A 15623-nucleotide genomic window follows, 5' to 3' on the forward strand; every position below is an offset into this window, starting at 1 on the left:
TCTGTCTCCAATCATGATTATTCTCATGTGAAAATAATAAGTGTTACATCATCTCAAAAATAATCCGATTCTAATCTAATCTTAAGACTATGTAAACCCAACTTCAGATGTTTCATTAATTTAACAAACTAAAGTAAAATACACCAGCAAGTCTTCAGCCGAATCACTGAAAAAGAAAAGAAACAATATATTGCAGTGACTCGGGTCAAAACCAGACCTTATTTTGACTAAAATGTTGTGGTGAGACCTTAAGAAAGACGTAAACATGTCCACAAACCACCAAAAGCACTCAGAAAGCGCAGACACCAGCCAAGCAGTTCATTTCCACCCATATTGTGATTTCCACCCTATGTTCTAGTCCTACATTCATTTTCTATGTATACACTACTAGATTCACAGATTCATTATTAATGACTACACAGTTTCTTGGCTGTCTTGTAATGCTTATTTAAACCTTTAGAGCCCCAAAGAGTCCAAATTTAAGGCTTTTTTTTCACCAGAAACATATGTACTGTATTTTACACGTTTTGTCATAAATTACAAGTGTCCCCTTTAAAGAATGCAATTTTGAGCAAAATAAGCTTAGGTTTCAAAGGTTTAATCTGTTCTCTTACAAAAGATCCCTGATTTTTTTTTTCCTGTTCTAGATTATAGTATCCTGAATTTGATACCTGTTGGGATTTTATCTGTTTTAAGCCAAGCATCCAGAACATTTACTATGTAGTCATATGCATATAGCCTAAAAAATGACCCTATCCAGGTTAGACTAAGACCCATTCTCAGAAAAAATAAAATAAATCGATACAAAATCTGTCCAGTAGTAGTTGCTAACAAACAAACAAACAAACAGACAGATAAACAAAAACCAAAAACAAAAGTTCCTCTTTAGGGGAAATAAACTGTTGTACAGAAGTGTGGGTCAAAATTCTTCCATTGTGATATAAGTGACTGACATGGTGTAATGTCATGTATTGCTGTTCATTTAAGGCTGTTTTAATTTCATTTTTAGAGGCAGAATAACCTACTTGGAAGCTTATTAGTTTTACTTTTGATCATGATGTCCTGATGCGTTCAACCTTTGAACTGAAAGAGTTTCTGCTTTATTTTTAAAAGACTGCCAGTCTAGAGAGCAAACACTCAGCTGGTGAGAAGGAATGTGAAAGCACATAAAGGAGCCCATAATGGCTAAATTTATAGAATACACAAGCGCATGCTGAGATGCTTTTTGTAGAAGATATGTTTCATGTTGTCCTGGACAGTAAATCACAGCCTGAATAACTGGTGATTCTAAATTAGCCTTAGATATGAGTTGAGCGTGCAGAGTTATCTGTCTGTGTTAACCTCACGAGAGATTGACGACCTGTCCTGGGAATGTCCTGCTGCTCGCTTAATGATAGGTTTTCTCGGCTCCTCCTCAGTTCAGTGCAGGATTAAGTAAGAATTCAGAGTGAAAGGATGGCAATGCAATAAAAACAGAAAATGACCACACCAACTGTGTGCAAGGGAGCACACAGGCGTTCTTCACACACTTGTCAATAACATGTGATTCAGCTCTGAAACGGATGCGTTCCACCATTTTTTTAATGACCTGAGCAGCCCAGAGTTAAAGGGCAATGAAACTAGATCCATGCAGAGGTGTTGTATGTCGAACAGAAGTGCTTCATGATCAGATGACAAACTTACAGACGTATCTTTCAACTTTGAAACTAAGAGGTTTAAATCTAGTATTATGAAAACTTGAAGCTTGCATGAGGGCTAAACAGGGATGTTAACTGCACTGAATTGTGACTGTGTACACTATTAGCACAAAATGTCAGCCGAATCTAATCAGCGCTGCACAGCTATACCTCTATGCTGAGAATGAATTAAAGGTGCAAAATGAGTTTTGCCCTGGGATATGTATATAGATCATAAATCACAGGGTCAGTATTTCAAATTGACACTGCGGGATGATATATGGCTACATCTGGTGGATGCACATTGGTTTCTCATTAAGTTTGAAGAGACTGTCAGCAGATATTAGAAGGAACTTTAGTTCCTCTGTGCTTGACACAGTTGCAGGTCACTTATGGTGTATGGGAACTGCATTGCAACACTGACACCAAAACGCATCAGCGCACCTCCCCCCTTTCTGTTCTCCAGTTCCCACTTGTCCTGACGACTTCGTTTTGACAAGCCACACTAGTGTTAGATGTGCTGGAACAACCATGAGCGACCAAGCCTCTCTCCCCGCACCCCTCCATGGATCTGAGGGAGACGTCTCAACTCCCTCATCCCTTGACTCTCCAGAGCGGTGTGAAGACCACGAGGAGTACCTGTCTGTGTTCTGTCTGGATGACTTGGAGCCCTTATGTAAACACTGTGCTGCTGACAGTCATGCAGGGCACAGGGTTTATCTTTTAACTGAGGCAGCAATTGACTGCAAGGTAAGAATCTGGCCATTAGAGCTGCAGCTGCAAATCTGAAAATGAATTGAACACATAAATCTAAACTCTGAACCTTGCACTCTGAGCCCATAAGGGCATCAGCCAACATGTTTTAACAGCAGAGTATTTTTTGAAGAAATGTCAGTAGCTTACTGCAACAAGAGAAAATGACTTTTTAAAATAACTTCTCTATTCAGGTCACTTTGGTGCCTTGAAACATGTATTTTTCTCAAAAGTAGACCTGAGAGGCACTGGAACAGGCTTTCTTCTTGCACAGAAAGCCAGAAGGTGCATCCTGAGGGATCCGATAAAGCAGCTGTTTGGAATTTACTGATTTCCCTCAAGGAAACAGGGTAGATGATTGCCATTCATGGTGCCTGAACGATGGCATTCCAGTTACAGTAGCTTAATGCTAAAAAGCCAAACCAAACAATCTCACAAATACATCAAATGACTGCGGAGATTTCAATAACTCAGAGTCTTGCACTCTAGTTTTTATAACTCTTTTTTTATTTGCAGATTTCCTGCAACCACAGCAAGTGGATATTTGAGCCAAGAAGCATTCAGGCATTTTTTTTAAAAAACAGACACTTTTTATAGTTATCTCAGCTGAATTTATAGCGATTTGTTGAGCATACCCATCTGAAGTGGTAACTGTTCAGATCATTGTGCCTCTTATGGCTGGTTAGTCTCACATGATATGAAACAGGAGCAATAAACACTGAAGATCTGGTGATGTTGGAATGTTGTCAGCATAATGGACTGGGAAATGTACCACAGAGAATTACGAGTCTGTAAACACAGCTTTAGATGAAAGACATTTCCACATTTTTACTTATGAGTGTCAGCATGGTGGTAAAAATATTTCATTGAAAACTAATGTTTTGTAAGCTTTTGCATAAGTAGGAGAGACATTAATGCAGTGTTTAGATATTTTTCTACAGTAGCTAAGAGCTCTTAAAAGTAATTTTTAAAAAGCTTATTGTGCAGAAAAGCTGACCTTGTTGCTGTTTTGTTTTTTGTTTTTTTATATCAAATACACATTAGTGAACAGGATTTAAAACTTGCAGCCTGTCAGAACAGTGGTGTTTCAAATTTGGTAATTGTTTTTCAGTTTATTTATCTCCTGCCGTTTTCATGCATGTAGCTCACTGAGCTTCAATTCTGGGTAAAATTGGAACAAAGACTTATTTGTTCCATTAGTATTTGCAACCACGGACAGTACCTGTAAAATAACTTCCTCAAACTGATCCAATATCTCATCAGTTTTCATGTAACCCACCACTAAATGTTATTTAAGAGCTACCTGTGGCCTTTAACATTTACAAAAACCTCTGACTAATGTTGAATGCAATGTGCTGTAGTTTTAAGGCTTTTCTCTTTTGGACACTAGGAGGAGCTCAAAACATTGCTGAACAGATTGACCATGAAGATTAATCTCTTTGAGCAGTTCATTCAAACCTGTCAACATTCCTCAAAGTTCAATCAGGTGCATCTTCCATACTAAGCTGAGAAAATAATGTCCTCATTTTGCAACCCTTCCGCATGAGTTATCGATCTTTTTCCTCTCTTTTGAGACCGAGGCAAGGCTCACAGAAGAACTGATGAAAAAGGAATTTGAGAAATTTCACCAGTTTTTGAGACAGGAGGAAGCAGCCAGGCTCATTGCTCTGAGGAAGGAAAAGGAGGAAAAGATGAGCAAGGCAGAGGACAGAAAAGTCAAGATGGATCAGGTGATAAAATCTCTGGAGGACAAGATCCAACTGATTGAAGGGGAGCTCGATGCAGGAGGAGATGGAACTGAATTTTTACAGGTGACGACAATCAAATGATGTAAAGTTAGTCAGAGAACTGGGATAATATGTTTTATATCTTTAACCACTCAAATTCTTATCAACAGCATTACCAAGACACGATGGGCAGGTATTTGACATTACAATTCATTTGTATCAGACCTACACATGTGAAAAGAGCTTTAAATAGGTGTCCACTAATTCCCTACAGCACATGGATAAACCACAAGATGCAACAGACGTTTTGCAAACCTCTAATTGATGTGGCGAAACACTTGGGTAACCTCCTGTATGCTGTGTGGAAGAAGATTAAAGACATCGCCCCCTACAGTTAGTGTCCCCTCATGCATGCAATTTGATTGTCCTTTTTGTCGTTTCAATGCCTCTGACTAACTCTGTGTGTGTGTGTGTGTGTGTGTGTGTGTGTGTGTGTGTGTGTGTGTGTGTGTTTTGTTTAGCTCCAGTCACCCTGGACCCCAGAACAGCTGCCCAGTCTCTGAGGGTGTCTCCTGATCTTAACAGAGTCCAGATCACCTCTGGGCCTTTGTCAGAGGAAATGTGTGAGATTCACCCTGTTCCAGCCAACCCTGAACGATTCCACCCTTCCTCCTGCATCCTGACTAAAGAGGGCTTTAAAACAGGAGTACACACTTGGGACATTGAGGTACTGACATTCTGCCTGTAGACATGAGCTCATATTTGAGAAAAAATTGGTTTTAATCGCTAAAATTTACAAATGAAATTCCAAAAAAGTGTCTGTTTGTGTAAAATGTTAACAGAATGCAATGGTTTGGAAATCTTATAAATGAATTTATTCACTTAATTCATTTTATCCGTAATTCAGTGTTGGCCTCATCAGATACTGAAAATAAGTAGTTTCATTGTTTCATGAAAAATACCAGCTCATCTTGAATTTAATTGCCGCAACATATCTCAGGTTACATTTCTATGTTTATATCCCCTCAGCTATCCCTCTTTTTTTTTTTACTGACACTGTTAGCATCTGGGAAATGATGAGACCAGTTGATAGACCTGTGGGAGAAGAATGTTTCCATCCTTATGGAGTGATTTGGGTCTTGGCTATTTTTTTGCCATGTCATCTGAGGGCCAAAGAATCAGAGACATGCAAAACTAATTTCTATTCATGTCCCTTTCACATAAAGTTGTCTCTATATTCTTAAAATATTTTGATGATATCGTCTACTGTAGATTATAGAACATTCCAAGTTTTCAAAAGTTGACGCTGAGATACATTATGTTGAAATTGCTCTACAATTTGTAGATGCAGCACTTTGAATAATGCGGAACATTTGCCCATCTTAACTTAGTGAGACTCTCTCTAAGGTGCTCTATTTATACCACTCATGTTACTGAACTGTGGCCAAATCATTTGTAACATATTCCTCCAGGTGCTATGTTATGGTTTCACTTTATTTCTACCATCTTTTGTTGACCTAATCCCAACTTTGCAGAGATGTCTATGCTGTTACCTTTGAACTAAATATGAGCTGATATTGTTCACGAAAGAGAGAAATGTCTTTCAGCATTTCATACATCTTGTGCTCCAATGTGAATAAAACATTAGTTAATTATATTGCGACAGGACGGACTCTGCGCCGGTCATAGACCGATTTACCGGTCAATCCACATTCCTACCCTAACCTATGGTCATGAGCTGTGGGTCGTGACCAAAAGAACAAGATCTTGTATACAGGCAACTGAAACGAGTTTCATCCCAAGGTTGGCCGGGCTCTCCCTTAGAGATAGGGTGAGGATCTCGGTCATCCAGGAGGGGCTCAGAGTAGAGCCGCTGCTCCTCCGCATCGAGAGGAAGTTGAAGTGGCTCAGGCATCTGGCCAGGATGCCTCCTGGACGCCTCCCTGGTGAGGTGTTCCAGGGACGTCCCTATGGGAAGTGACCCCAGGTAAGACCCAGGACACGCTGGAGGGATTATTTCTTTCAGCTGGCCTGGGAACGCCTTGGGATTCCCTGTGGTTGGGGAGAGGGAAGTCTGGGCTTCCCTGCTAGGCTGCTTCCCCCGCAACCCAAACCCCGGATAGATGGATGGATGGATGGATGGATGGATGGATAGATGGATGGATGGATGGATGGATAGATTATATAGTCAAATCATTGCATAATTTTACTCTGTGACCCAATTTTTTTTTTTTTATTATTCATGGGGTTGTACACTATTGATGTCTGTTCAGGTTGGGATCTACTGTTTCCATGCAACATGCTTTCCTGGAGAAATTCTCTTTGGTGTTTTAAAAGAAAATGCTTTTTGTTGTTGTTGTTTTAATCAGGTTGGTGACATTGACAACTGGACGCTTGGTGTGGCTGCTCACTCAGTTCCCAGAAATGGAGAATTTGAAGTATGTCCAGAGGCAGGACTCTGGTGTATCAGCCAACAAGATGGAGCACTCAGAGCTCTCACAAGTCCCCCTCAGATCCTCAACTTTGACATCTCACTGCACCTCAGCAAGGTCCATGTAAGGCTGGACTGTGATGGAGGGATGCTGGAATTCATAAACACTGATACTGGTGTACTTATTTTTATCTTCACACATTGCTTTGCTGAAATAGTGTACCCATACTTTCAGAGTATATCTGTCGGAGGTAGTCTTGCTGTGTTGGCACAAGAAGTGTACATTAGCTTAGGGTCAGATTTTGACTCAGTGGAAGGCCCTGCTGTCACGTGGGAGGACCAGGAACTGAAAAGCCAATCTCCAACAGAGAAAGATATTGTTAATGACTCAAACAGCACCATCAAAATTGACATTATGCATTTGATTGAGGACAAGGAAGCAAAAGCAATTTGTTCCATGACAGAGAATACAACAAATCCTAGCCAAAAGGTGAAGACATTAAACAATACAACTGCTATCAGTAAACAGATCAGAAAGACCAGATACAATGTGACCTACCATGTTTCACTGAACAGAGCCCTGAACAACAGCACAATGAAAGCAGCAAGCATCCATAAATAAAGCTTGATAAATGTTCATAAGAATCCTTATCTCTTTTAAAAGTAACAGGGTTATACAGCCACACTGAATTGTAATATCAAAAATAGACACTGGATGGGTGTATTTTAACATAACCATAGCAGGTTGCAGTGGTGATATGTCTGGCATTACTTTGTTCCAAACTATTCTAAATATATCATTACTCGGAAAATGAGTTATAATAAATGCTGTTGTTTGATCTTATGAGCTTCACAAATTAAAGTTAGTGGTAAAAGTATTCAGATTCTTCACTGAAGTAAAAGTAGCCTAAATGTAATACACTTTAAAAAAAATACCTGATCACAACAAAGCCTTGCACAGGCAACTGTGTCAGTAAAACAGATGAGGCTGAGTAAAAATACAGCCCAGTACTAGGAATTGTTAAGTAGCGTGTTCCTCCATACATTAAGCATTTAGTAGATTCCCAGTCTAGGCTTAAAAATGGTAATGTTATGGTAAGCAGTTGCTTTGTGTCACGTAGAGTCGCCTTTCATGATAAAAATGGCTATGGATCATTCCATAATTATTTATAGACAATGTGAAGTTTTAACATCTTACAATATGAGATGGTAGCACCTTCTTGTAGGGAAAGCTGTTCAATAACCTCCATTTCAAATCATTGGTACAAAGTTAGATATCATTTTATTTGTCTAAAAACAATCAAATCAAGTTTTGCTGTAAACACACATCACATGCTAACAAACAGATAAAAGACACCAGATGTTTAGAATAAGCACCTTGGCTGATTCAGCACCAAAAGACAAGACAGTATCAGAGGAGGAGAAGAAATGGAAGAGAAAGCGACCGAACAGGCAATAACACAAAAGTCAAGATAAGACTGTCTCTCTGGTTGGAGAGAACTCACAGCTGGTAGGATGCAAAATGGATGCTGAATTAATCATCAATAGGGAGCGCATCACTGAGAAAATAAATGTTCCATCGTTAAAGTAACAAGCTATATTTCCAAATACATCCAGCTTTGCATTTATTTTGTATAGTTACATTTCAGAAGTGACAATTTTGATAACAGAGTTGTGTTTTTAAAATGCACCATATGACAAAAATATGGTGTTTTTTTTTGTCAATATGAAGTAAAAAAAAAAAATGTGTTTAATATTTGGTTCCAAGAAGAAGAAATGGACTGAAGTGTGATTTTGGAGTCTGATCAAACAGTTTGAGTGTCAGGATATTATTATCAAGTTCAGGACGAATGACAATACGTAGGTAGGATTTTTTTATGTGTTAAACAAAAATAAAATACTTGAAAAGTGTGTGAATGGCTATGCCTTATAACTGGAGTCACACTTTTAATTAAAGATGGGTTTTATCTAATGACGTTTAATTATCTAATGACATTTTACATGTTTTTTGGGTTTTTTTTTTTATCTTGTAAAGGAAGAGCTCATGCCTTGAGCAGCGTTGGTCTTTCTGTCTGTCTCTGTCTGTCCGTCCATCCATCTGTCTGTCTGTCCGTCTGTCTGTCTGTCCGTCTGTCTGTCCGTCTGTCTGTCTGTCTGCTAGTAACATAAGTCAAAAGGTTATGGATTGATTTTGATTAAATTTTCAGGAAATTTCAGAAATAGAGTAAGAAATGAATTGTTAGGTTTTAGGGTGTGATGGATCACCGCCTGGATCCGGGATATTTTTTAATGGATTCTTTTCTATTTGGGGATAATTTTGTCATTACAGCTTCTGACTTCAAGCTCCTAACTTCTAAATAACAATAATGTCCACATTTAATGACAAGGTGGAGGTCAGTCCTCTCTGATTCCTTTAGTTCTTTTTTTTTTTTTCTTCTCACTTTATTGGATATAAAATTTTTAAGTCTTTTCATGTCTCAAAATGCCATTAAGCCTGTATAATTTTAGAGCTACATTTTTGGGACATGATACATCATATTGGGCAATGGCTTTTTGTTTTTTTCAGTTTTTTTTGTGTGAAAAGAGAGCACTTTATCTGTGTCTTGGGCATCTTCTTGTCTCATAGAGACACTTTACCCTCTATAATGGCGTTATATAGTTCATCAGTAACAGCCTCATAACATCCAGCAAGACTGTTTAGAAAATAGATCTGTTCCTCTGTGTCTTGTGGTTTATATCCTTCCCTCTGCAGACGAACCTTTTGAATTTTGAAAGTGCCTGAGAATAAAAGGGAGGAAAATAAGTTGCTTTTTATTTTTTTTAGAAACATGCTCATGTCCTTGAACTGTTTTCTCACCTGTGGTGTCAACAGACGGCATGAGTCGTAGGAAGACCGGCCGTGCGTAGGAGGGAAGGGCTTTTTGTACAGCAGTCAAGAATGCATCAAGGTCCAAGTGACTTCCTGAATGAGCTATAGCTGCCATACCCGCTTTTCCTTCAACACCTGCTCACACACAGATACAGACAGATGAAACAATAAATGCTTTGCCACACAACTTTTAACTTTTTTTTAAAAACTCTAGTTTATCATGCTTGAAGTGTACATTTTTCCCATTCTAAATGTCTCATCTTATCCATACCTGGTACAGACACCCCAAAGACAGCTACATCAGCATGTCCCAGGAGACCACTGAGAACCCCCTCCACCTCTGTGGTGGAAACATTCTCCCCCCGCCATCGAAATGTGTCTCCACTACGGTCCTTAAAATACATGTAGCCATATTCATCCATCACCAGCACATCACCTGATGATTAGAGACATAGAAATTATGTTCATCATTATCCCTGGAGGAGATTACATTAATTAAATTGTATTTTGTAATGACTGAAATTCAGTCAAAATTTTTCGATATTTACTCACTCAGATTTAAATTTCGGACAACACAAGTTTAGCAGTTTTGTAAATGGGGGGCATCTATAAGCTAAATGTTCTTAGGACTTAACTGAAGCACAAACTAATGCTCCTGGTGTCAATCATTTGTTCACTTTTCTGAGTTTTCTTGCAGAAATAAAATAAAACAATAACATTCCAGTGTCTAATAAGCATCACTTGTTTTTGCAAAAGCTCAGTGAACAGAAGCATGTCTGATCATGAACTGGGGAGAAAATGATCATAAATAGGAAAAAGGCTCACTACATGTTGGGGCAATTTGTAATTGAGCTTTCTAAAATTGGATGCCTTTGAATGAACATAGAAAAACTGGATATCAAATACTTACACATCACAAAAAAAACACCATAGTGATTATAAAGAGACAGAATAAAACGTGCCTGAGATATAAGCAGTGTCTCCCATCTTGAATACATTGTGAGCTATTTTTTGTTTTGTTGAATCGTGATTAGCATAACCGTCAAATCTCCTGAGTGGATCGGTGTCATTGATGCGGCCCACTAACGTACCCGGTTCCCCTGCAGAGGTGGACACATACAGAACCTTTGTTGATTATATGCAACATGGTTTTTTTTCCCCGTTGAGGTGTTATTTATGTGTGTGTGAGAGAGATTTTACCAGGCAGACAGGGTATACAGAGTCCCTGTGAATCTCTGAGCAGCTCTCTCTGATCCTGCTTCACCTTGACTAGTCTGATGGGGTAAAAGCTGGGAAGGATGCGGCTACTGAAGCCACACGATCCCACCTAGACGTGTAAACACACCTCATGAGACAAGACTGCTTTCAAATCATCTGGCTTCCCAAGAAGTTGCATAGAAGCACACCTTTCCATCAATATTGATCAGGCTGCAGTTGCATTCAGTTGCACCATAAAATTCCCCAACTCGTTGGATTCTGAATCTCCGGACAAACTCTTCCCACACAGATGGGCGAAGCCCGTTTCCAATGGCAACTCGAACCTTGTGATGAGCCTCAGATGGACGAACAGGCTGGGCCAGCAGATAACGGCAGATTTCACCTATGTATTGGATTACCTGGATATACACACACACACACAGGCACAATTACACATCAAACACTATGAAAACATCAATACAACTTTTGACCTGCAAACACAGTTATTTTAGCAGTGTGTTCTCACAGTGCAATTATGTTTGACGCAGTCGTCCCAGAAACGACTGGCTGAGAACTTCCTCCTGATAACAACAGTCACCCCAAACAGCAAACACTGTCCCATTCCCATGATGGTACCTGTAAATATTCACACAAAATGGACAGAGATGGAAGTCAACTAGTCACAATATAGGACAATGTAAGCTTATTATTATTATTATTATTATTATTATTATATTATTATTATTATTATTATTATTATTATTATTGTAAATCAACAATATTTCAAAAGATTAGGCTTTTAAAGTAAAAGCTAAATGATGCACAAGTCAAACAGAGCTAGGCCTACCTGCTGAGTGATAGAGGGGAAGGCAGTTGTAGATAACATCATCACGACGTATGCCAGAAGCGTGAAAACCAAAGGCAGTGATGCGGAAATACCTGCCAAATTAGATTAAATAAACTGGGTTCGTCTCCACTGGTTTGTACATATAAACAGGCTGGCACTGTCCTCCTTCCTAAAATATAATCATAAGACTTGTTTCCAAGGGCAGAACTGACCTGTTTTCATAGGACATGCATCCTCTAGTGGTTATGACAATAACTGCAAAGGCGTAAAAATTTCAAGAAGGCAGTGGCTGGGAGTTGGAATGAGTTTCAGCCGTAGCCTAGAACATTTTCTAACCTTAAAATAGGTGTGATTGCTAACACTAACCATGTAATGCTTGCACTGCCACCTCATGAACAGAAGATTTCTGGATTCTGTGCATGCAGGGTTTCTCTGAGTATTCTGGTTTCCTCCCACCATCCAAAAACATAGATACTAGGTCACGTGGTGGTTCTAAATTCTCCCAATGACTGTGTGTGTAAATTGTTGAGGGTTTTTTTTTTCTGTGTGTTAGTCTTGTGATGGACTGGCAACCTGTCCAGGATGTAATCTGTAGCAGCTGGTTCGAGTCACCCTGTAGGATTATTAAGTGGGTATAGCAGAATGGATAGGCTATATTTATGGCAACAAGCATTCTTTAATTTAGATAAAAACCAATAAACAAGTGACAGTTTAGATCAGGAATGCCCAGGTCTGATCCCCGAGGGCCACAATCCTGAAGGTTTTCCATGTCTCCCTGTTCCAACACACCTGACTCAAACTAATCAGTCATTGTGCAGAAAGTCATTGGCTGTTGGATCCATTTCATGGAAGTCAGGTTTGTTGGAATAGGGATTCAACAAAAACCTGCAAGACAGCTGAGTGAGAGTGAGGGAATGATCTGGAGCATAAATTTTATTTAGGTACCAGATCATAATGCTCCTTTTGTTTTGTTTTGTTTTTGCTTTTTGGCTCATGCTTGTTGCATTATCTCAAGATGTTTTTCAGGATTTAAAAGAAAAAGTTCTGAGAAAAAATTCACATACAAGTTATATGAAGATGAATGCATGAATATGGAAAACTCAGGAGAGTCTAATCAGTTGATGTAATACACAGATTTTATCTGTAACAAATTACTTTATAACCATTTGGGAGGATCCTTATGTGAATGCTAAGTTAAAGCATTGGTAAGTCAAGGTATTTTCCACTGCAGTTAAGCCACAATGAAAAGTCTTTTTTTTTTTAAATTCCTGTTACTCTAATAAAAATCAAATCTCAGTCCTCAGAGTGACATAATTCAAGATGTCTAAAATCTGACTGACTGCAGGGAGCCTTTTATTAAATGCTCAAGAACAAAAAACACATTAAAAAAACTTTGATTTAATGTGTTTTTTGCTGACTTCTGATGAAAATACTTTATTTGCAAAAATATTTCTGACATAAAAGACAAACAAATGTAGTGGAAAAGAAATTATATTTTATTTATCAATGAAAAATGGAATTTAAAAGTTGTATAGCGCTAAATCAATGCTGATAACTCACCGACTGTGCACCACTATAGCCGGCTTTGGCATTCCTGTTGTACCAGAGGTGTAAATGTAGAAAAGTCTACCTGGATTGAAACAGGAGAAAAGTCATAAACCTTTAAATACTATTTGTGTCTAAATGGTCTGCTTTCTGTTTTGCAGATGGGTAGTATGCACGAGGAGTAACTCATCATTTCCTAACATGCTTCTTTTTCTCCTGACAGGCAAGCAAAGACTTGAGGACTACTGAGAAAGGAATGCAATGAGTTATGAAAGACTTGCTTACAAGGAAGGCAGTGTTGCAATCAATTCTTTGCTAAATGTAAAATAAGATTATTAACACAATGAAATCATAGCCGTATCCCAACGACAAGCACTAAGAGAGCCTTACTGTTGAATCCTTTCTTCAGTTTGTGGTCCGGTGGGTGTCTGGGAGAACGAGCCAGCAGGACATTCAAACTCTGAGCTTGAGGGCTGCAAACCGTCTCATCATCTTCCTCATTACCACTGCTGAACAAAACCATGCTGGGTTGCAAAGAGCCGGTTACTTCTGACACCGCTGGCAGAGAATCAGAATATATGTGAAGATGCAGAGAAGACAACACGTTCTTTTCTGCTGCATTGTCTGTTCCTACCTTTTGACATTTCCATTCCAAATACCAATGCTCGAGCACCACACACACTGATGCTGTGCAGCAGTGAGTTTTGTCGAAGGTTGTGGTTGATGAGTGCAGCCTCTACACCTATCATAGCCAGGCCCAGCCATAGAGCCACCACTAAAGGCTGGTTTTGCATGTATAAAGCCACAACATCACCCTCAGCCCATCCCTGTTCCAGTGCCCAATGAGCAACAGCATGGCACTGCTCCTGCAGCTCCCTAAAACTCCAAACCTGGAGAATAGGGATATGGAAAGTTTGTGTGTTTCTTTATTTAATCTTTTTAATCAATATCTCACTACAGTTGCAAATACTTATGATTATCCATTTGTTCCTAATCTCTTCACCTCTCCTGTAGCCTCATAGACCAAGGCAGGTTTATCTGGATGCTGCTTCACAATCTGGGCAAACAGTGCAGGAATGGTACTCCTGTTTCGTAGATTACGATACATAGAAAACCTCACTCGCACAATAATAGCCAAACACCTATTAAACAGAAGAGGAAATGTGGAAGGTTAAAAACTGTGACTGAAAAGGCATACATTAACCAAAGTATGCTGAAAAAAATAACTTGCTGCATTGTTTTTTTTTTTTTCTTAAAGTACTTGCATACATTAAGTCTCTCTTGATGGTGTGCAGAAAAATATGAATGTTCTTCCAGGATCCCATCCAGGCAGTGAAGAGTCCCAGCCCTGTTAACAGGGTGCAGAGCCAAGGGAGGGAAGACAACCACGCAGTCCCCAGTACAGTAAGGCTCAAAATCACACAACTCATCAGATTCATTATCTGTGGAAATGCAAACAGGGGCCTTAAGCTCAAATGCGATAAAAGAAAACCAAATTTCGATTTGGAAAGTTAAAACTTACCTTACAGAGGATCTTTAAAATGCGCCTCTAAGAACAAGATATATGAGACAGCAGTCGTTAGTCCCTAAGAGCTTGCTCTCTAGTAAGCCACAGTGTCAGCCCCAGCAGCAGCTCCAAGCAGATGTTTACAGAGCAGCTGTCAGACGCTAAATGCCTGATAAGCAGCACATAGCAGAGATCAGAGCAGGTTACAACTCATATGACATGCGTCACAGCAGTGAGAGCGACTCATTAGCCCTGAAGGCAAAATGTCATACTTGTGTTGTGGAAGAATAACTCTTACGGGAATGTTAACTGATGTTTGCTGAGTAAGTTTGTTAAAATAAACCAACAGTGAAAAGGACAAATAAAAATGACTAAAAATATACTAAGCCAAAACAATGACTCATCACAATTTACTGAGAATCTGATTTCATCAACAACAAATTTATGAAGGTGCTGATGTCAGAAAATAGCTAAGTTTTCAACGGTGTCCATTTGCAAATGAAACAAAACAAGCTTACATTTAATGTATTGTTGCAGAATAACTAACTCAAAACTGCACAAAAAGAAAACAGTAAGTTTTTTCTTCATCTCCAAAGTAAAAAGTTTCATTCATACACAGAAAAACAGGCTGCTAATTCAGCTCATCTCACTAAACTGCAGCAATGTGTGGTCTGTTATGACTTAACTGTACCAGACATGTAATGAACATAACATGGTCCGTTTGCATACCATATATGTCCACTTCTACTTTACACATTATGTAAATACCACAGCTTTTGACCTATCTTCCTATATTATATACATGTGTGTGAAGCAGAGGTTGTGTAATCTGGTCTTCCCACACTGAGGACGCAGTTTTGTAATAAGGCCTGTTGCAGTGACTGTCTCAGCATTACATCCTTTTTTGATGTATGCATCAGTTTGTGGGCAAGTACTTTTGAACAAAAGGCAAACTCTATCTGAATAATGCACTTTGAACTTTCACTTCAAAATGTCTCGCTGTCCACATAAAGATCCGGAAGCTGTCTAACAACCAAACGGCACTCATGTTAGTAAACACACTCATGAAGA

The 15623-nt window shown here is 39.0% G+C and overlaps 2 protein-coding genes across 3 annotated transcripts; one reads left to right on the top strand and one right to left on the bottom strand.

Moving 5' to 3' along the window:
• Positions 1-2198: 2198 nt before the first annotated feature.
• Positions 2199-8740, top strand: LOC306774515 (E3 ubiquitin-protein ligase TRIM35-like). 2 transcript variants are annotated; one of them, XM_079264592.1, is made up of 7 exons: positions 2199-2426; positions 3820-3915; positions 4004-4240; positions 4327-4349; positions 4431-4549; positions 4678-4883; positions 6526-8740. In XM_079264592.1, the coding sequence occupies exons 1-7, from the start codon at positions 2208-2210 to the stop codon at positions 7207-7209; spliced, it is 1584 nt and encodes a 527-aa protein (XP_079120718.1). In that variant the 5' UTR covers positions 2199-2207; the 3' UTR covers positions 7210-8740. The 2 variants fall into 2 exon arrangements, with proteins under 2 accessions (XP_079120718.1, XP_079120719.1); XM_079264593.1 differs by lacking the exon at positions 6526-8740 and adding an exon at positions 5960-6011.
• LOC306773079 (long-chain fatty acid transport protein 1-like) lies at positions 8740-14484 on the bottom strand (the record flags this gene model as incomplete). Its single annotated transcript, XM_079262803.1, has 13 exons — positions 8740-9365; positions 9445-9591; positions 9728-9892; positions 10419-10556; positions 10657-10783; positions 10863-11072; positions 11180-11289; positions 11501-11592; positions 13061-13130; positions 13436-13603; positions 13680-13935; positions 14049-14187; positions 14315-14484. 13 exons carry the CDS (start codon positions 14482-14484, stop codon positions 9208-9210), a joined length of 1950 nt encoding a protein of 649 aa, XP_079118929.1. The 3' UTR covers positions 8740-9207.
• Positions 14485-15623: the final 1139 nt, after the last annotated feature.

Source organism: Telmatherina bonti (assembly GCF_933228915.1).
Source record: "Telmatherina bonti genome assembly, chromosome: 3".
Classification (NCBI taxonomy): Eukaryota; Metazoa; Chordata; class Actinopteri; order Atheriniformes; family Telmatherinidae; genus Telmatherina; species Telmatherina bonti.

Bases quoted from the DNA above. Each gene is read 5' to 3' on its own strand.
- LOC306774515 (XM_079264592.1), top strand. From the start codon at position 2,208: ATGAGCGACCAAGCCTCTCTCCCCGCACCCCTCCATGGATCTGAGGGA. The intron at 2,427-3,819 runs GTAAGAATCTGG...TTTGGACACTAG, and splicing joins AGGCAGCAATTGACTGCAAG to GAGGAGCTCAAAACATTGCT. The intron at 4,550-4,677 runs GTTAGTGTCCCC...TGTTTTGTTTAG, and splicing joins TAAAGACATCGCCCCCTACA to CTCCAGTCACCCTGGACCCC.